The sequence below is a fragment of the Cryptomeria japonica genome, chromosome 2, assembly GCF_030272615.1.
Source record: "Cryptomeria japonica chromosome 2, Sugi_1.0, whole genome shotgun sequence".
Taxonomy (NCBI): domain Eukaryota; kingdom Viridiplantae; phylum Streptophyta; class Pinopsida; order Cupressales; family Cupressaceae; genus Cryptomeria; species Cryptomeria japonica.
In genome coordinates, this window is record NC_081406.1 from 673,152,839 (window position 1) to 673,174,068 (window position 21,230).

Here is a 21,230-nt window from a genome sequence, read left to right on the forward strand (position 1 = left end):
AGTAGGTAGAATTAAATTTCATAACATGTATACTTCATCAATTAAGGGTGATAAATAAGGGGGGTTGATTTTAATCAAAAAATAAATCTGAATTTTAGAAAGGCGAGGTAAGTCCTGGATCATAGAAACAATCATAGGTGGGTAACCACTCATGTCTAAGCATATAATAACTAATTGAGGCAAGTATATACATAAGCATAATAAATACAAGGCTTGGGTGAATGTATTGGGGTGTGCATGTATGAGGGTAATGTGAAAATATGTGGTGATATATATGCATAATGATAGGTAACTTGGCTCAGGGAATAACACCAACCTCAACAAGATTGTGACATTTATCGATACACATGTATATTAGGACATTTTCTCTAAATAGACAAAAAATAAAACAAGACATGATATGAGCGTTGCTAATTTCACTATTACACAAGTATATCATCCAAATTTCATTTGGAAGCTTAAAAATATCCTCCTCTATAATAAATAAATAAATTATATAGAATATATTAAAATATTTTTAATGTTTGCGAGGCCAAAGACAGTCTATAGGACAACAAACCTTACTATTTTTTCTTTGTGAAGTGTTGATCTTCTGCCATTCAATTTGATAGTGAACTCTCCCATTATCTCAACCATCTCGTAAGTGATTAAATCTTGAAAAGAAATTGTTGTTAAGTTACTAATATATTTAATTCAATTTTATTTGTAAGCTTTACAATTCAAAATAAAGTTTTTTTTAATTTCATTTGTCTCAACTCTATAAAAAATATATTCCTTCTCTTCCATATCTCTTTGATCCTCTTCCATCTACTCAAAATAATACAAGTTGATGCTCAACTTAAATCATAAGAATCTTTGATATCAAGAAATTTTGGCTCATTTATAAACCTTTTGTTAATGGTCAAGAGATTGCTAAAAGAGAGAGGAATGGACAAAGAATAGAAGAAAAAATATGAAAAATTCATGCAATCTAAAAAAGAAGATTACGTAAATGAAAGCAGGAAGGAGCTAATCTCTCTTAGAAAACATGATCCCAAATCTTTTTGGAAGGATTTGCAGCAAAAGAGAAAAAAAGATTGAAAAAAGTATTATGGACGTCCAATGGTTAGAATATGTTAGACTCCTTTATGAGCGGGTTCATGAGAAAGACTATCCACTTGTTGTTAGCACATCAATGGAACTATTCATAGTGGATGATATTAAACAAGGAATAAATAATTTAGTAAGTGGTAAAACATGGGTAATAGATGGGTTATAGGCTGAATTTTTAAAATGGGGGATCGAGACTCTTGCTCCTCACATAAAAAGAATTTTCAATAATGTCAATCAATAAGTATTTCTAATAGATTAGACTACTAGTGTGGTCATCCCTTATTTAAAAGTGGTGATATCAATAATCCATCTAACTACCCCACGATTATGGTCAATCCTCTCTTTGGCAAGCTCTTTGGGAGCATGATTGAACGAAGGATCAGCAGTTGGGTAGAAAATAAGGGTAAAAGGGTGAAAGGACAAGCATGCTTTAGGTCAAGACACTCTACCATTGATCATTGCATCGCCCTCAAACATTTGATAGAAAAAAATAGGGACACTAAAGGTGGGGAACTTTATTGTTGTTTTGAGGGCTTTAAGAAAGTTTTTGACATGACACCTAGAGACAAATTATGGAATATAATGGAGGAATTTCATAGGCTGCATGAGAAGGTTAGAGATAAAATCAAAACAAGTGAACGTATGCTAGAGTGTTTTGGTAGCAACATTGGAGTTAAGTAGGGCTGCCCTCTATCTCCCATGCTTTTTGGGCTATACATTGGTAAGTTGGAAGCATGGTTAAGCAAGGCAAATGGGGATGATATTCACTTGGCAGGTTATGTGATGAAACTAGTTTTATATGCTAATGATCTTATCCTAATTTCAAAAATAGCTCATGGGTTAAGAGAACTTTTGAAAGCATTATAACACTTTTGCCAAGAGGTTGGGATGCAAGTGAACATTACCAAGACCAAAATCATGATTTTCTCATTAAATAGAAAAGATAAGAAGATTACCTTTCCTTTTGAAGTTAAATTGCTAGATATAACGAAAGAATACAAGTATCTTGGGATTGACTTTCACTATAAGCTTAGTTGAAAGACTTATAGAACATAAAGGATACATGGAGGTTGGAGAGCCTCTTACTTACTTCAAAATAGGTGTAAAAAATTTTAACTTTTGGATTGAAAAACCAAGAAAACCCTTTTTGGTTTTCTGGTCACACCAGTTGTACTTTATGAATGTGTCATGTGGGGAAGTAGTATGTCAAAATTTAGTTGAATATAACTAGAATGATCTACAAACATCTAATAGTTAATCTCAAAGTTAAAACCATAATCGCATATGAAATTCTTTTAGCTAAAGTAGGGAGTTTTCCATTGGAAGCATCAACGATAACTTGGTTAATAAGTTATTTAAAGAAGGTTGAGAACATGGATAACCACTGTTGGCCCAAAATGGCTATGCAGGAGGTGCCAAACCACAAGAAGAAAACTTGGATGAAACAAAACAACAACTAAATGAACAAGTGGGATATCAATTTGCAAGAGTGTCTTAGCACCAATAATGAAATAAAAAGTTATGTGATTGGAAAATTTAGAATTGCAATGTGGACAAAATAGATTGGGCAAAAAAAACACACTACATCAAAGAGTTTAGTCCAACAAAGGATCATGGTGTAAAACTTATTTAAGTGCGACTATTAAAAGGAAAGCGAGGTTGTTAGTTGCACAATTGAAGATGGGATCACATCATCTTAGTTGTGAAATTGCTAGGTGGAAGATGCCTAAGAAAACTTGGGAAGAAAGAGCTCACACATATTACAATAAAGAGGTGATGAAAATAGATTGACACTTCATCATGGAATGCATGACCCATGGGGATATTTGTGTGAACAATTTTTTGTTGGAAAATTAACAATATGAATCAATTATTTAAAGAAGATAGGATTAACCAAACGACTAGTCTGCTAATCAAAGTTAATAGTAAGAAATCCAGCTTAAATTTTTTTATGAAAACAAATTAAATTTACTTAGATTTGTAGATATCATTAAAATCTTTCTTTCATTATTTATTTATCCATTTATCAAATGTCCAAGCCCTACATCTCCTATAAGACTTGCCCTTTTAATGCTTGCTTGGGAAGCAAACGAGCGCCTGAGAGCATTAAAAGGAGGAAAGTAGCACTAAATATTCGTTTGAGCTGTGAACGGAGAAACTTATTGAACGGAGAAACTTACAAGCAAGGAAAACATGGATTGTGCAGAGCAATCACTGTCGCACCAAGTAGGAGGCGTTCACGATACATTGCGCTTCGGCCTCCCTGGAGTCAAGAGCGACATCATCGTATCACACCCACTTCAAATTCTTCGCGAAAATGTACGTTTTTAAATTCATGTTTTTGTTAAAACCTTAAAATTTAATCTTCCCTTCTGTGGAAAATCCAAAGGGGAAATCTGGATCCACTTTCAATCCTTCGGCAACATTTTATGTTTGATTCACAGAGATTTTCTACTTCGTAAGTTTACAATAATTATACCATGATTATAAATTGGTCCAGTGATGCCCTCTATTTTCTGGCAGACTTCTGTTTATACAAATGAACTTTGAGGATGATTTCATATTGTTTTTTCTTCAGTTAACTGGTGATATGTTCATTAATTGTTTATCTTCCTTACCGATTCGACGCTGAAAGGGTGTCCTAACTGGTGTCTTTAGTTACTTTGGGTTCATGGATGAAGAAGAATCATTAACTTGGATGCTTCTTACCCACTTTTCATTTTTTGGTTTATCGATTTTTCTTTGTCATTAGTTCTGTCTCGGCACGATTTTTTAAATTTTTGAGACGGTTTTTTGTAGAAGATTCCAGCAATACAGTTATTTGAAGGTTCTAGACAGAACTTTTTTAGGAGATTCGAGATATTAATGATGGCAATTAGCAGAAAATCTTGCTTTATTACACTTGTAGTCTTATGCTTATAAGATAGATGAATCTACAGTGGGTGTGACAGCGTTTACTCATGCCCAAACCTCTTGTATTGTATCTTAGAAAGAGTGAATCCCTTTTGATCTCGTGATTTTTTTTTCATATAATCAATGGTTGTATCAAAGAAATTTTTTCATATTTATCTGTTCAATTGTATGTTAAAATTATTTGATTTTGAGAGATCATATCTGCGCTTACTCCTAGTGATTATGCATGGTTCCGACATGCTATTCGCTATCAAGGCGTATGAGTTTCTCAAAAGGCCTAGAGGAATTTTGACAGTCAAGAGTGTCTGGTAGAGAGGGTTTGCAAGGTTGAAGAATTCTCTATAAGTTTCTCAAATACAAGATGCATAAAAATTTGGAAAATTATCAGACCATTTACATTATAGATTTTATCATTAACATATACACTGAGGTAGAATATCACTGGATTCTCAAGAATAGAGAAGAGCATACGTTTCAACATAAACTGTTGGATGCAATGCTACAAAAATGTCTTACTGTTATTTGTTTGGAATGTATGAATGTACACATGTTGACCTCCTCAAAGGGGTGTTGGGTCCACAAAGGGCAATTTTTTTATTGTTCTTTTTTGTTTCGAGTATTTTTTTTAAATTCAAAATTGTGTTGGAAATGTGGGCATGGTTGGCTATACTTGGGATGGTCGAGGGATGTCTAGACGTACCCTCCGCGTCCCAGGGACAGCCAGCTGTTCCCACCTCGTTTCCTAGCCGTCCCCCCGGTTCAGGGATGTTTCATCTCAATTTTTTTTTTTTTTGGGACAGCTGGGAAATGTCCCCAAATTGCCCCTTGTCCCTAGGACATCCTTGTTGCAGGGACGGGCTAAAAACCTTGGGTATGCGTCCCTGTGTTTCCTTGGTGCTTATACTTTTCTCTATTGCTGCTGTAGTTTCTTGGTTTGAAACTTGAAACCCTTGAGTAAAACCTTGGTTTTGAAGAGACATACACACTCCCCCTAGTCAGTAGGGTGTGTTTTGGTGGAAGGGTTTTTGGTTTTGATTCCTAGCACATCATTTTCAGAGTTGCCTATCCTTATCAGGTTTTGGAGACCATTTTGGAGGTGTGATCTAGATATATCAGAATCAGATTTGGACAACCTACAGCAAAGTTCCTGCATTTTCCTGAGTGTCCTTGAGGCTTACATCAGCAAGGATAAGGGTGATGTCATTGTGAGACCCAATGCTGATTTTCTGCGTGTTTTGGTAGGGATGATTAGGGTTTTGATTCACATAGTTCCATGGAGTTTCCTAAGGGGGGGATGGGTTTTGGGGACTGGGGGACCAAGGGCCTAAATTTGGGGGCAGTGAGGGGGCGGGATGGGGATAATGGCAGAGTGATGGTGGTAGGGCAGTGCTGATATAAAAATAGAGGTGAATTGAAATCTTCAAGGACAAATCTGGAGTATAGCATCTTTGTGAGTGCCCCATGAAAGGTTTATTAGTTTTCACAAAGTTAAGGTTGCAATCAGTATGTAATGGGATGTGCCATATAGCAAGCAACTTGGCAGTGTCCTTGATAGAGGTGGCAGAAGTGGTGGTGTTGTGGGGGGACGTTTACCCCAAGTCCCCAAGTCTCGGAAACGCCCCCCTATAGGGGACACAAGATTTTTTGAGGGGGACACATCTCTGTGGAACATTGGTTTTGAATGCATTTTTTGAGTTATTTGGGCATTAACTTGTATACTGTTGATTACATTCATCTCAGAAAAAAATAAGAAAATTAATATAAGCTGTTTCTGAAATTTCTGGGCAGTTTTAGTGTGTTTTCTATAATTTTTTTAATATTCATAAATATTCAGAAATTTCTATTAAATCGTAGAAAAATCAGAAAAATATTCTGAGCATAGATCTGAGTTTGTTGAAGGGTTATCTATTTGCAAATAAAATTTCAGAATTTTCTATTTGATACTTTTGGAGATTTTGTGGTTTTTTCCATTATCCCTATTTGGGGATATTACATTTAATCAACGATATGGATATAATAATATATATAATAAAATAAATTTTCTACAATTCATGGGTTAAATTCTATTTTATTTGCTTTCTATATCTCTATTTTATGGAAATGCTTTTATATTTAAAAAACAAATAGTTTGTCTTTTTTTTTTTCTATATTCTTTCTTAAATCAATTTTTTCTAATTTTTTGAAAAAATCTTTTACTTTTGATTTACCGATCTTTCCCCATAAGATTTTTGCTGCTATGGGTAAAATATTGAGAGCTGGGATACAGCAGCAAAAATATTCAGAATTGGGATACAGCAGTAAAAGTATTCAAAGTTAGCACATTTTGAGATTTGATGGAGGAGAGACAGTGATTCTCAAAGAAAAGAAGCATATCTTGTTAATAAGATTTATATATTTTTAAAGCATGCTCACATTGCAGAAGAGTAGCAAAAGGTCATCTGAGCTTGAAGTTGTAAATCATGACCTGCACTTTGATGAAATTTTTCAAGAAATATTTTAGATCAAGTAGTTAAGCCGCAGAAATATGTTTCGGATTTTTATTATACTATCTTCTAATGAAGGTAAAGAAAAATTCTAAAAAATTTTTAGTCTTGAGCATCCTTGGGTTGTTGTAGCCACAAAAGTGCAATGTCTAGTTTTGAAATGTTGCACCTGCATTATTTGCCTTGGATCTATCTGAGATAATTGTTCACTCCACAATTGTTGGAATTTGCCTCTGACTTATCGTACATTGTGTAGCATTTGACTATTGCTGGCTGTAGTCTTGTCCTGATGAATTTGGATCCAACTGTGAATATTCTGAGGATAGAATTTGTTTGGAATTAGAGTGTTTGTTCAATATGCACACTATTTCATAAATTATTTAATATATGTGATGTTATATGCAATAATATTGCTGGTTCGCTGGGTCTTTATAATGTCAAGAAGATTACAAAATATACCATATTGACCTCTTTCTTTTTGTTCCATGGAGTTGGATTTTTCAATCTTGCTTATTCATTTTTGTGAATGTTGGGCCGAATAACTATGGGTTTGTGCTGATGTTTACACTACTATATGCTGGTTCAGGCCCAAAAGCAGCAGGCAGAAATGAAGAGGAATATTCTCGCAAATACTTATGGGTCTGCGTTTCCCTTAAAGATGGACATTGAGAAACAAATACTTTCAAGGTAGTGAGACTTGATATAATTTCATTTTATTATAGTTTGCTGTTGAAGTGGTTGTGAGATTGCAATATTAATCCAAGAATGTTACTTGTTACTGGGATCATGCAGGAAGCATTGAAACCTCACACATGAATAGATTTGAGATGTGAATTACTGTTTTTAATTTAAATAAGGAAACCTCATACACACTGCACAAAAATGGAAAAAATTCTAAATTCATACTGAATTTTTCCAGAACCCTCCTGACAAACAACGACAGGTTTCTACTTTTGAGTAAATACTCAAAGTTTCATATGCAGCTGTCAAACAGAATTTTGCCAATTGTTTAACAAATTGTGAGATAGGGATGTAAAGGATATCCCATAGTCCCTACTTTTTAGACAACAGTTGTAGACTAAAATTTGACTGGCATTTAACAAATGGGTATGTAAAGGAAAATACTTAGTCCTTAATTATTAAACACCATCTTTGAGCTAAAATTATGACTTCTGTTTTCTGGAGTTGCGACCTGTTTGGAAAGGTTTTTATCTTTCCTAAACCTCTGATGAATACGCTGGATTCGATTTCAGAGCGATAGTGCCAGCGGTTGGAATCTTTTACCTTGTATCTGAGTTAGATTTTTACTGAAAGTCATACTGATGGACCAAGGTAAATTTTAAGCCACGTAAATTTTTTACTATTTTGTATTTGCCTGAGTTATTAACACAGAAGATGGCAATTGGTCCTTTCACAGGAAACAGTAATATCCTGATGCCAAATACCAGCACGACGAATTAACTAAGCTTTCTGGTATGCTTAGCTTTAAAGTTTAATGCCAACCAGTAGATAGTCGTTGCACATGAAGCTCTTCTTGAGCCTAGGAATGATGGATTTTGCATTCAAATGCATGTACTGGGATTAATATTAATGAAACATTTTGGAGTATTTCTACAATACAATGTTTATCGATGATCCTAATCTTTCTCAACAAACCCCTATTCTATTCTATGTGAACAATTTCTTAACAATCCTATCTTTGCAGATGTCATAACAAATCATCCAACAACACACAAGAACAACTACTCAAGTTCAACAACCTAATACCAAGCGTATCCTACATGGTTGCTGTAACAATGTGACTAATATGTGTTTAAATAAATATTTAGTTAAACGTATTTACCATTACCCTACTTACTAACCTATGTTTGTAAACAATATTATTGGATTCAGAATGGAAGCCTATGAGAATGTGTAGAGCAACATTCTTTGCTTCCAATATGGCTAACTATAGAATATTTCTGATGTTTGGCAGGTTGCAAGCACAGGTGAAAACTTGAACGTGGAAAAAACCCAGCAGGCCTAAAATTTGACTCAAGACTTGACAAGAATGTTAAAAAAACACATATTTACAAAATACTCTTAAAAAAATACATAAAACTGAATTTAGAAAACTGATAATTATTTATTTATAGAACCAAAAAGAAGTTCAATACAAATTCTAGTGTCATAATCATAAGTTCCAAATCCATTTTAATATTTTACAAATTTCTTTTACAAGTTTTGGTTGTGTGGATGCCTTCCAAGTGGGTGGCAATGGTTCCTCTTGAGGAAGAATATCTACATCAGGCATTTCATGCAAAACCTTGTTCAATGAAGCCGCAAGTGATTTCTTGCCTTTTTATCTCCTCTTGTGCTGCTACATCTGTATCCCAGATTGTTTCATCTCTCTCAAGACAGAAAAGATGAGCTCTACATCAGCAGGGATTTGATCTAAATATGGATTTATGTCAGCAAGATCAATGGCTTCATGTGTGTCCCCTTGTTTGGCTTTTTTGGTATGTAGGTGAAGGTTATTTAGGCCAAAGATCCCAGACTCGGACTCGGCAAGGCCGACTCGACTCGTGACTCGGCTATGACTCGGCAAAATAAAAAACCCTTGAAATTTAGAGATTTTTAACGATTTAAAACTTGTTTCATGCACCCATTATTGAATAAAGCTTAAAGACACTATAACATCATCAAATAGAAGCTAATTTGATCACATACATAAACATACATCCATCACATGCGTAGAAATGTAAATTGTAGCTGAAGGAAATAGAAAACATAGATATATAGAGTTATAAATGTTGTCAAATGTATATAAAATCCATGACATCAAATGTTCCCAAACATATATATAACTGTAAACAAAAACAAGTCTATGGCTCAGGCTCTAGCTCATCCTCAGCCTCAGAGTAGTCTGTCTGCCTCCTACAAATGCGTCTAAGGTAGGTCCTGGATGACTGAGAAGCCATAGTCTCCGCCTGTGAGGTGCCTGTGCCGGATCGTGCCCTATCCTCCTCCTCTGCCATAGCCACAGCCTCAACCTCTCTGTCTGCCTGGTCAACCCACTCATGGTCCTCCTCAGTGAAGACGGGATCGGTAGACTCAGTGATCCACTCAGACTCTGGATCGATCTCCGCTAAAGTGATCGGAGAGGAGTCAGTGTCCAAAATCTGTCTGGTCCTAAGACGGAGGTTGTAATGAACAAAAACAAGATCATTCAACCTCTCCACAGACAATCTATTACGCCTCTTCGAGTGGATGTGCTCGAACATGGACCAATTGCGCTCACATCCAGAAGCACTGCATGGCTGGCTCAAAATACGGATGGCAATTTTTTGAAGGTTTGGGGTTGAGGGCCCAAACATTTGCCACCATCTATCTAAAATAACGAAAAAGAAAAAAAAATCAAACTCATTTCCAACTTTAAGGCTAGATTATAAAATCAAAAATTAAAACGCATAAGCCATAAACTTAAGAATCTTAAGTTTACATATATTTCTACCTGGCTGCAATTGTGTTCGAGCCTCTATGCACATGCTGCTTGCGAAGATTGCCCCTTCTCGATTATTATATTTATCCAACTGGAGCGTTGTACTTGAGGCTGTGCCATCAGTACACAACTTTTGAACCACTGTATACAGGCCACTAAGAACCTCCTCATCCGCCTTGAAGTCATCACGGAATCGAAATGCCGGATTGAGGTAATAGGCTGCTGCATGGATGGGCCTGTGAAGCTGGTTCTGCCATCTCCTATCAATAATCTCCCAAATGGGGCCATACTTATCCTCATCTCCTGCATATATGGACCTAATGGCCTCCTTGGCCCTATCCATACCCTCATATATATAGCCCATAGAGGGCTTCTCCCCATCAACAACTCGTGGGAGAACTACGAGGGGCTTAGTGACCTACACATAATGTTAAACAAAAACAATTAAGTCACAAATTAAATGAAAAAAAAAGAAAAATTGCAAAGTTAAATTGTTAATAAATTAAAATTAAATTACTAAATAGTAGATACTAGATAGTAGATACTAAATGTTAAATTGTAATAAATTTACCTGCACGGTTTCTCCATAGGGGGTCCAAAAACCTGGCTCATCAAAAATGCAATTTACCACATCTATCCCTGTAGTGGTCGTAGCATAGGATGAGGAAGTCCACTCCTCACCAACAAACATACGCGTCAAAGCCGCCTTTGATTTTATCAAGGATTTCAGTGTGAGGAAGTTTGAGGCAAACCTCGTGATACCAGGACGAGCCAACTCCTTTTGCCCGGTGTATTGCCTCATAATGCTAAGGACCAATGCATGATTGTAGATAAACTTGCTGATATTTTTGGCCCTTTCAACTATTGATTTCACCCATTCAAGCTTACCAATATCCTCCAACATGAGGTCAAGGCAATGGGCCGCACAAGGAGACCAAAAAATTTTCGGGTGCCTCTCCATCAAAAGTTTACCTGCAGCAATTTTAAGTTAATTAGAAATTTTGATGTGTTAAGAAAATTTTAAATAATCATAGATGCCTCTCCATCAAGACTTGAAAAGTTCAAAATTTACTTGCAGCAACATAACTTGCTGCATTATCTGTCACCACCTGCACCACATTTTCTTCCCCCACCTCTTGTATGACTTCCTCAATAGCCTCACATAAGTATGTGGCATTTTTCACATGTGAGGAAGCATCAATAGACTTCAAGAACATGGTGGATCCTAAAAATAGAGTTTCAAACTTTCAACAAATCAAAATTTAATTTATTCAATGCATTTAGGGAAGTACAAATTAGAATGAATCATGATCAATCACCTCCGCAGGAAACAAGAAAATTTAGGAGTGTTCTATTCCTCCTATCCGTCCAACCATCTGTCATGATGGTGCAACCCTTTTGGCTCCAAGACTGTCGGTGGTCCTCTAGCTCAACTTTCATATCCTCAACCATTTGTAACAAGAGGGGGCCACTTAACTCAACATCGGTAGGGGCTTTAAACCCCGCACCACAAATGGTTATGGAATCTACCATTCCTTGCCAATAAGGAGACCTGTCACAAATAGATTATGATTAGACAAAGTAGAGTTCAACTTCAAACTATAAATTTACTTTTAAACTTAAAGCAATCAAATCAAAAAGAATTACCTGGCTGCAATAAATGGAATGTTGCAAAAGTACCAAAACTTGCAAATTTGTTTTCTTGCAGCATCATGAACCTCCTTGTTCCAACCCATGCCCTCAAGTGAGGGTTGTGCCCCAGGAGTACTACGCGGCACAAAATAACTATCCAACCTGGATTTCCGAACTCTAGGGCCAAAGGTAATAGTGCCACTAGGAGGAGTAGAAGTAGAAGCACTAGCACTAGCAGAAGCACTAGGGTGAAAGGGAGGCATGGAAGAACCCTCTCCAACACAGCCTACGGATGTGGATGCGGATGCAGATGCGGATGCGGATGCAGATGCGGATGTGGGTGCATGGGAGTCAATAGCACTTAACTCTTCCAATTGCCTCTTCTTAGTTAACTTTTCTTGTTCATGTGTTTCTAACTGGACATAATAGAAACGTTTTGCCTCAGGAGTTTGTAATTTGCATACCTCAATATCATGGCCAGGTATGTCGGCAATATGGTATTTAAATCTATTGATGCCACCAAAATTAATTTCTTTACAAAAAAAACATTTTGTTTGATTTTTTTGTCTGCCAATAAAGTCTTCAGTATATTTCCAAGCCTCATCCTTTTTAGGCATTGTGAAAAATGAATGCTTTTTAAACGTGAAGGCTGCTGCAATAAGAAAATTTAATAAAGTTATAAACTAATAGAAAAAATCAGCAAACCTTACTTTAAAAAAAAAAAAAATTGTAAATACATGTTTACAATTTTTTTCTAAAAAATGTAGGGTTTGCACTTTTTGCTATTATTCTACTTCTCTCATTGTAATTAAGCTAAAAAAATAAAAACATTCAAGATTTGGAAAGTTAACTGTTAAACTAAAAAAAATTAACAAACAAATGAAAAAAATCCATTAACATACCCAAAAAAACCAGCAAAATCTACCTTACCTCTTTCAAATGAGTTGAGAAGTCTTGCTTTGGACTCCTTGATGCTCTCAATGCAAGCCTATGGCCTCCCCAATGTGATTTGTGGTCTCTCTTCCTTGCTGGTTGCAAACCTATGGCCTCTTGTTTTCCTTCCTCTCTCTCACTTTTCCTCTCTTCTCACAACTAACAATTAGAAGACCTTTTAGGGTTATATGAAAGAGAAAGGTAAAAAAAACAAATGAAAAAGCTTTTATTTTTTTTGTTTTTTAAAATCGGAATTGCCCATTTGCGCCGCCGAGTCCTGGAGCTCGGACTCGGCGAGTTTTGGCAAAACTTGCCGAGTCCGACCCGCGAGTCAGCAAAACTCGCCGAGCTTGGCTCGACTCGCCAACTCGGCGAACTCGCCTGACTCGCGGCGAGTCTGGGAACTCTGATTTAGGCAACATTTGAGTCAATTTGTTGCACTTCTTAGTGTGAATGGTCTCAAATGTGTTTCAACTTTGCTCACATCTAGAAGTGCTAGAAAGCTGGGATAATATGTGGATGACGAATTTTGAAGATTAGGTGTTTTTGCACCATATTCTTCTCTCATTGCAAAATGGCAAGGACAAAATCTATAAGTTGCTTAGTAAACTAAAATTAGACTAAAATTTAAATTTTTCTTAGTAAAGTTTTAGTTAACAATGAAAAATTTAAATTTTAGTCTATTTTTAGTGTACTACTTAGTCTTTAATTCCTTCCACTTGTTCCAATCTTGTGTCATAATCATAAGTTGATATGGCTCTTGCAACTCAAGCATTCTCTCTATTAGAATGAAAGCAAATCACGTCTTAACCAGTTTGAAGAATTCTTGTTGCAACGCAACGCTTGGGTTTGTGACATGGCTTAGTCGCCTCCTGTGGATTCTAGAAGTCTAGAAGTTGTATTGGAGATTAACAGGTCGATCTTTTGGTGCAACAGCAACCGTACTTCTAACAAGTGGTATTAGAGCCTGGATCATAGGTTCAAACCCCCTCGCTTGCGTTTGGGGGGATTGTTGCAAGGTGTGCGCCCTTGGTCTCCTTGTGCTGTGCAGCGCAGCGCTCGGGTTTGTGACATGGCTTAACCGCCTCCTATGGATTCTATAAGTCTAGTGGCTGTATTGGGCATTAACAGGTGGATCTTTTGGTGCAACAACAACCGTACTTCTAACAATTCTTCCTTTGCAAAGGTCCAAAACAATGCCATTGAGGTGTGGTGGTTACAAATGAGCATTTCCACCTCCTTTTCTTTGATCACCATCTATTTCAGCCACATTATCTTTCCAATGTCATTGAGTGCATTGTTCATAGCATTCACACAAGGGGCCCAATAGATGTGCTTGTACACGAATTGAATCAATCTACGTGCAGCCCTACAAGCATATGTTGCATCAATGGTCACTTGTGCTACATTTTGAGGACCAATCTCAATGTCTTCTCTTGGGATCTAAATCTTAAACACATCATCTTTGTGTTTTCCAAAGCAATCAATTGTTAATAAGTAAGGTTGATCAATGCATGAAGCTATAATGTTGACGAGTGGACAGTATCTAATATTTGTCTACCAATTCATGACTATGTTGTAGCCATGTGTTATCCATTTGGTCTTCCTCTCCTCCATTGATAGGTTAGCCTTGGAATAAGTTTTTTCCAAGAGAGTGCTTCTCAATCTAACCTTGCTAGGATAATTTATCAGTGCCCTCTGCTGATTAATTTGTTTCATCAGCCATAGAGAATCTCCATGCAGGTTCCTCAGTAACTATTCAGGATGTTTAGTTGCTTTGAAGGTCTTGGCTTACTAATAAATGCTCTTTGTGTGTCCCTTTGCAGGAATTGTGATATAACATAGAGCAACCACATTGGATGACTTACTGAAACTTTTACAGTTCAGAGCAATATGATGTCGACTCTTTGTATTCCATTTTCATAGTAACATGTAATCTTTTTATCCATGTGACTTTGTTTGTGTATGGTTGGAATATAAAGAACCTTAGATACCAGTGAGGACATGTTGTAGGCCTGGAGGCTGTTACATACAAGGGTGCACTTTGGCCTGCACGAGCTATACTTTTTAATGCCGAGAGACAATCTACAATGGCAGAAAAGGGTGGAGTGTAATGGTGTGAGTGTGTTAATGTTAACACTTACCTTTTAGCTTAAATTTGACAACCATTTACATGTTAAAACATTAATATTAAATATAAATATAGTATTAAAAAATATTAATTCAATAAAAAAATATATTTAATATTTTTTTATTTTTTAAAATAATTTGATAAGGAGTTTAAAATTTAAATATAAAAAGGTAGATTGATATCAGGGAAGAAATTTTTTTGAAAATAAATAAATTTTAAGCTAAATAAAATAAGCTCTGATTGATATCTCTTGGCATTTCTTTAGATAGATGTATTCAAGATATCTATACTAGTATTTAATAGTAGCATTAAAGGCATGCATTTAAGGGACATGGATTGCCCTAAAATTCAAAATAGGTTGGCTACAGTTGAATGGGTTTATTATTGATAGCTTCTCTATGCTGTAGTTGAATGGTATCATGAACAGTCATGTTCAATGTTCCTCGAGAGCTGAACCAGTCAACTTTATTTGTGGTTTCTTTTTAACAAATTTCAGACCTGAAATGCTTGAAATTTTTGTATTTGCTTCCATAAGGCAGAATATCTGTGGCATTATGAAATTCAGTTAGTGATGACATGGTTTAAGCAGTACTTGTCATGGGCTGGCCTTTTGACATTTCTTGATGTCTCTTCAGTGTATAGGGAGTGGGAAAATTCACTAATTCGCCGCTTTTTGGATGAGCACAGACATACACACTTATTTAAGTTTTACTTTCTTAATTACAATGAAGACACTATTTAGAGGTCTTAAACATAGAATCCTACGTCTGTCAAAACGTTGTCTTGGTTGTGATTGCTTGGGTCGGCTCCATTATTCCTCGCTGTAATATTAATATTGTATTAAAGTTTGCCTTATCTTGCTGGACTTTAACATTAGTATCATATGAGCGTGTGTTTGTTTATGTTTTGTGCTTATTTGTTCAATGTAATGGGCCTATTTCTCTATTATATTCTATGCAAGCAATGAATTATCTCCATTTTGCATTTTTTCTTAGTAATCAATCCTTTTTTGCGGAGGACAACAATGGAGTTGTCAACAGTCATGTATGTGTGTTGTCTAGCTTGATTTTTGTCACGCATAGATGCATTCATTTCATAGTACATATACTTGGCTACCAGAAAATCATATTTGTTGGGATTTGTGTGTGCACTCATATATAGTCTGGATATTCTCTTAAATCCTTTATATTATTCTACATGCACACATTGAGTGACATTAAATGGACAAAGATTTTTTGGTTCTTCCTTTGGCATTGCAATTATATTGTAACCAATAAACTAATTATTTTTCCTAATTTATTCACTGTCCCATATAGGGTACCCTAGTATTGGCTTAATTGTAGTTTAATTCTTTCTGTATTCCATATGGAAATTCTTTTTCAAATCAAATTATAGAAGGCTTATTAGAAGCATTCAGAATAGAAATGCTTTTTCATTTGCTTATCTCTGTTTCACATTTATGTAACTCCTACAAAGTATGGTTTACGATAGGTTGTGTCAATCCCAAACAATTAGATCTAACATTTAATGTAGTTGGTGTAATTCCATCACAGTGTCGATACTTTACTAAAGGCTTTAGAATGACGATAGATTTGCCTTTAACTATTCAATTGATGAAAAAAAAACGTGCCCAGTTAATTTCAAAAGCACGTGCACAGTTACTCACCTTCATGGAGTCTAGAAAATCCATGTCTATCATTCAATTCTTGCCAAGCAATACGGAATTCATAGGTCATTTTTTAGCACTCTCGAGAAGTCTAAGAACCTTCTTACACGGTTGACTGTTTTGCTTCAGAATTTGACCTTTCGGTTAAAGGTAAATTTTACCAGGTACCATTACCTTTTCTTTGATGGTAATAATGTATCCTTGATTTTGTTTTAAGTTGTTTATTGACTAGAGTTTTTAGCTAAGGAGATAATTGAAGCATTGTAAGGAGATAATTGAGGCTTTGTCAGGAAATCCGTTATTACTTACCATGTTAAATCATTAGCAGTCAGGAATTGTTGAGGATATATGGAACATTGCATTATAGCGAACATTTTTATGCTGAGTTTAATTTATAAAATAAAAAATTGTAATTTCTTTAAAATGTGTGAAAATTATACTCACTGCAGAATGTCATTGTAAATTTAAAATATTGCACTTATACTGCAGCCATATTATAACTGTTTGTACAATGTCCGATACCTCCCGAGATTTTATTTTATTGACAATGTATCGGAGTTGTCACACCTTTTTATATTTCTTTGTAGCAATACAAGATGATGTGTACTGGCTCAAGTGCCCTGGATTCATCTGTGCAATTTTTCTTCTGCAGATTTCAGAGGCCTTCTGGTATGTTGCCTTCTTCTATGCTAGGTTTTGAGTCATTAACTGGAACCTTGGATGATTTTACTGTGGAAGATTATCTGAATGGTAAGTGCATTCAAGAATATTGCTGGCTTGGTAGGATCACTCTCTTTTGCCATACCATAGTGCTTTAGCTTTTAGATGCAAATTACAATAGAAATGTTTGAGGTTACCAATGTTAATTGTTTTCAGAAGTAGATTTTTCTTTGGAATGATGATTATGTGTTCAAGCAGTTTCTTTGTTTTTCTCAGTTGAGATTCTAAATACACTAGAGAAGATTGGTTATGACTTCAATTCTTTGTTATTTGTTGCCTATAGATCCGAGGGATTCAGAAACATTTGTGACTGCTGACATGCACCATGGCATGGAAGTGCGTCTTGGTCTGTCGAAGGGGCCAGTTTGCCCTACCTTCATGTGATTAGTTTTGGATCGATACATTCCAACAACTATGATCCAGAGATATTGTTTATCGAGTAAAATAGTGTAGTGAGTGATCAAACTGGATGATGTTGTTTGCCATGTATAACTTTGCTAGGTTTATGTTGACTTTCTGCAAATGGAGATATTTTGATTTGTAATAACTACTGCTTGCATAAAATTTGATGCAGGTTTAGGAAGTTTATATTGCTGAATTTTTATATGAATTGTTTAATCTTGCCTTTCAACATCTATCATATTTTGTTTTGGTCTGCAGAGAAAGCTAAAACATGCATTTTTTTGACTCAGGGCTTTCTGATTTCACCACAATGACGTTAAACTGAAGTTTGAATTTTGTAATTTATATTTCATTCGGTGAGCAATTATGTATCAATTTGCTCTCTTTATTTTTGCACTTGCAGATCATGTTATTCTTTAGCAAGTTAATTTTTTTCTTAATGCATCTTAATATCACAAGAACCTTATAGGCCATGAGTTTCTTCCATTATCATGTTACGGGAACAAAAAGCCTTGATGAATTACATATATATTCAGACTCTATATATTTTTTATTATTGCTAATTGTTTAAAATACTTTGTTCATACAACCATCAACTTGAGGTCAATACAAGCTCCATGAGCACAAATGTGAGACTAATACTAGCTTCTTTCGAGCAACCCTTGCTAGAAACCATATGGAAGACAAGAGTTGCAAGTGCAACTTTAAAATCCACTTTTTTAGAAATCTCAAATCACCTCCACACTAGTAGCCAATTATGGAAGATATTCAGTTTCTATATCAATGAACACTTTCTAATATATATATACATAAATTATGTACACCATAAATAATTATACTATAGACTTGACATGTGTGAGCAAGTAATGGGCAACTCTACTGTAGTGGTGACATATGAAGCTGGCTTACCCCTTATATGATTGTTTTTTTGTTCCAACAACATTGCAACCTCTAGGGCTAGCTACTTTTTATGTGTTTTGGAAATTAAAGTTTCATACATTTTGAAGCTCTTGTTGCTCTAGATTTGTCTATTTTAACATTTCTTTCGGTGTAATTTTGCATAAACCATCAACAGGCCATTGGAGTTCTGGATTGATGGTGTTGTATAATATTTCCTATTTTACTCTTATTCATGTATACCTGACTAATGGACATCTGTACTGTAGTGGTGATATTTAAATTTTGCTCACTCTTATGATTGTTGTTTGTTCCAACAACTCTGCAACCTTTGGGATTACCTTTTATGTGTCATGGTAATTAAAGCTTCATACATCCTGAAGCCCCTGTTCCACCAGATATATCTATTTTTAACATTCCTTCAGCATGGTCTTGTATAATCCATCAACATATCATTGTAGATCTGCATGATTGATGTTGTAATATTCTTCACTTTAGATTCTTGTTCTAAAGTCGACGGAGTGAAGTTCAACTTTGTCTACCATTTCTTTGTAGGGTTAGAGGCCTTGATCTTGGAAGAAGTAAAATATTAGCCTCCTTTAGGAGCTGGTGGTAACGACATGATTTCTCATTTTTTTTGGCCTTTTGGCCATTATATGGTCGTAGAATTGTCAGAAGTAGGTGAAAAAAAGATACTACTATGTTTTATTTTGTTTAGTGGTTGTATGTATCTTTACCTTAGCAAAAAGTTAACCAAAAGTTACTAAATTTGAAAGGGTGAGGTAAAAATTTAAAACAGGTGAAACATTTATCAAAGCAAAGTATTGACCTGACTTGAAGCTTTTAGTGGAGATTGTTGTGAGCAAGATGTTGTAGATATAGGTAATAAATGTAAATTGAAGATTTGGACATTTGGGTAATGTTGAATGCCGAATTGGTTTCTGCTTTCAATACTATAGGGATGCTTCTCTCATCAATTCCAAGATTATATTTATAGTTTCATTGACCAAAATATACTATTCTTAGGCTGTCTAAATATAACCTTTCCATAACATTGGAGATTTTGTCTGAGGAAAAATGGAGCTGCAAGAGGTCTACTGAGGGTTTGATAAGATGAAATATTGATCTATGATTCGAGGGGCATGTAGGGCGATAGTTTGATAGTTGATCATGGTAGTGACTAGATCCATTGGGAAAATGAGAGTGCACAATTGACCACTTGGAAGAAAGAAGTGATGCAAATAACATAAAACAGGGAAGGCAAAACTGAAACAACTTATGTTTGTGAGAAAGAAAGCGGAGAGAGACCGTGACGGGGAAGAAAGTGTGCCGCTGAAGGGAAAAGCGATTGAAAGAAATGAGGATGGTGATGCTAGCGAAGAAGAATTTAGTGTCATCTTGCGGAAAAGAAACAAAGTAAAGCTTGCAATAGAGCATACTACAAAGTGGATAAATAGCCAAAAAAATGTTTGGAAAAGATGGATGGTACATGAGATGTTAGAAGTAGGTGGAAAAAATAGTAATATGAATCTGGAGTAGGTTAGTAGGTTTAGTGGTGCTATGGTGGATTGTTACCTTAGCAAAAAAGTTACTAAATTTGTATTAGGGGACAAGAAATTAAAAAAAAGGTGAAGCTGTTAGAGGTGAAAATAAAAAATGGATGATTTTTTTATTATTATATTGAAACAAAGTAATGACTGGATTTGGAGTTATTAGTGGAGATTGTAATGAGCTCGACATTGCTTGGTTACATAAGCAATAGGTGCTAATTGAAGACTTGGGTAATCTCTGATGCTAAATTATTTTTTTCTTTCCTTTTTCTTTCAATGTCACACATTCTTCTCTTTTGTCAATTCTAAGTGTCTATTTATAGTTCGATTTGACTTCATATAGTTTTTTAAAAAAAATTCGGCCTTCACATAATGTTGGAGATCATACAATGACGGAAAATTGAGCTACGAGAGGTATAGTAAGGGTTTGATAGGATAAAGATATTGATCTACAATATTTAGGTATGCAGAAACACAATTTGATAGTTGAACATAGTATTGACTAGATCCAAATGGAAAAGGAGAGATTACAATTGACTACTTGAAAGAAAGTTGACACAAATAACATAGGCTAGGGAAGGTAAACCTAAAAGTTTGAAAGAGAACACAATGGCACAATTGACTACTTGAAAGAAAGTGGACAAAAATAACATAGATAGGGAAGGGAAACTTAAAAGTTTGAAAGAGATCACAATGGAGAAGAAAGTGTGCCGCTTAAGGAAAAACAATCAAAAGGAATGAGGATGGCGATGCTAGGGAAAATGAATTTAATGGTCTCTAGAGGAAGAAGAACAAGTAAAGCATGTAAGAGAACATACTACAAAGTCGACATAATCAACATGAGATGTTCGAAGGGGGTGAAATAAGATGGTAGTATAAATTTGGTGTAGGATAAACCATCATGTGGAGAATTGTTACCTTAGCAAAAGAGGTGGAACACAAATGTTACATTCCATTAGGAGGTAAGAAGTTATAAAATGTTAAAGGGGGAGAGGTCAAAATATAAAATAAGCAAAGACTTTATCAAAACAAAGTATTGACTTGAGTTGGAGATTTAAATAGACATATGGTGAGGCTGATTAGAGATATAGGTATTTGGGCAATGCTTGATGCCAAATCTCTCTCTCTCTCTCTCTCTCTCACACACACACACACACACACACACACAAACTAGTTGAACCAACCCCACTCACACACAAGGGTGGGGTGGGGTCTAGAGCATTCCCTTTGCTTTCAAATTCGAGTTCAATAAAGATTTAGAAAATTAGGTTTGTTCCTATAAGAGATTTGAGTTTTTAGCTTATTTTAAGATCTCTAATTTTATTTTATT

The 21,230-nt window shown here is 35.4% G+C and overlaps 3 protein-coding genes across 4 annotated transcripts; 1 reads left to right on the top strand and 2 right to left on the bottom strand.

Annotated features, from left to right (window-relative positions):
- The first annotated feature begins 3,177 nt into the window (after positions 1-3,177).
- On the top strand, positions 3,178-17,682 carry LOC131060614 (cyclin-B1-2). 2 transcript variants are annotated; one of them, XM_057993923.2, is made up of 5 exons: positions 3,178-3,411; positions 7,075-7,175; positions 16,984-17,081; positions 17,335-17,442; positions 17,473-17,682. In XM_057993923.2, the coding sequence occupies exons 1-4, from the start codon at positions 3,286-3,288 to the stop codon at positions 17,433-17,435; spliced, it is 426 nt and encodes a 141-aa protein (XP_057849906.1). In that variant the 5' UTR covers positions 3,178-3,285; the 3' UTR covers positions 17,436-17,442; positions 17,473-17,682. The 2 variants fall into 2 exon arrangements, with proteins under 2 accessions (XP_057849906.1, XP_057849904.1); XM_057993921.2 differs by having other exon boundaries at positions 17,335-17,682.
- On the bottom strand, positions 9,241-10,386 carry LOC131060612 (uncharacterized). The gene is made up of 2 exons (XM_057993919.2): positions 9,982-10,386; positions 9,241-9,858 (listed from the first exon to the last, which is right to left on the bottom strand). Exons 1-2 carry the CDS (start codon positions 10,331-10,333, stop codon positions 9,353-9,355), a joined length of 858 nt encoding a protein of 285 aa, XP_057849902.2. The 5' UTR covers positions 10,334-10,386; the 3' UTR covers positions 9,241-9,352.
- Positions 11,203-12,293, bottom strand: LOC131060613 (uncharacterized). Its single transcript, XM_057993920.2, has 2 exons — positions 11,617-12,293; positions 11,203-11,521 (listed from the first exon to the last, which is right to left on the bottom strand). The coding sequence occupies exons 1-2, from the start codon at positions 12,216-12,218 to the stop codon at positions 11,281-11,283; spliced, it is 843 nt and encodes a 280-aa protein (XP_057849903.1). The 5' UTR covers positions 12,219-12,293; the 3' UTR covers positions 11,203-11,280.
- Positions 17,683-21,230: the final 3,548 nt, after the last annotated feature.

What these genes read in the sequence shown, in the direction of transcription:
- LOC131060613 (XM_057993920.2), bottom strand. Translation starts at nt 12,218, where the DNA reads ATGCCTAAAAAGGATGAGGCTTGGAAATATACTGAAGACTTTATTGGC. An exon ending in ATTCCATTTATTGCAGCCAG is followed by an intron (nt 11,522 to 11,616) that starts GTAATTCTTTTT and finishes TATTTGTGACAG; the next exon opens with GTCTCCTTATTGGCAAGGAA.
- LOC131060614 (XM_057993921.2), top strand. Translation starts at nt 3,286, where the DNA reads ATGGATTGTGCAGAGCAATCACTGTCGCACCAAGTAGGAGGCGTTCAC. An exon ending in TTCAAATTCTTCGCGAAAAT is followed by an intron (nt 3,412 to 7,074) that starts GTACGTTTTTAA and finishes ATGCTGGTTCAG; the next exon opens with GCCCAAAAGCAGCAGGCAGA. An exon ending in TGTGGAAGATTATCTGAATG is followed by an intron (nt 17,082 to 17,334) that starts GTAAGTGCATTC and finishes TGTTGCCTATAG; the next exon opens with ATCCGAGGGATTCAGAAACA.
- LOC131060612 (XM_057993919.2), bottom strand. Translation starts at nt 10,333, where the DNA reads ATGGGCTATATATATGAGGGTATGGATAGGGCCAAGGAGGCCATTAGG. An exon ending in TCGAACACAATTGCAGCCAG is followed by an intron (nt 9,859 to 9,981) that starts GTAGAAATATAT and finishes TCGTTATTTTAG; the next exon opens with ATAGATGGTGGCAAATGTTT.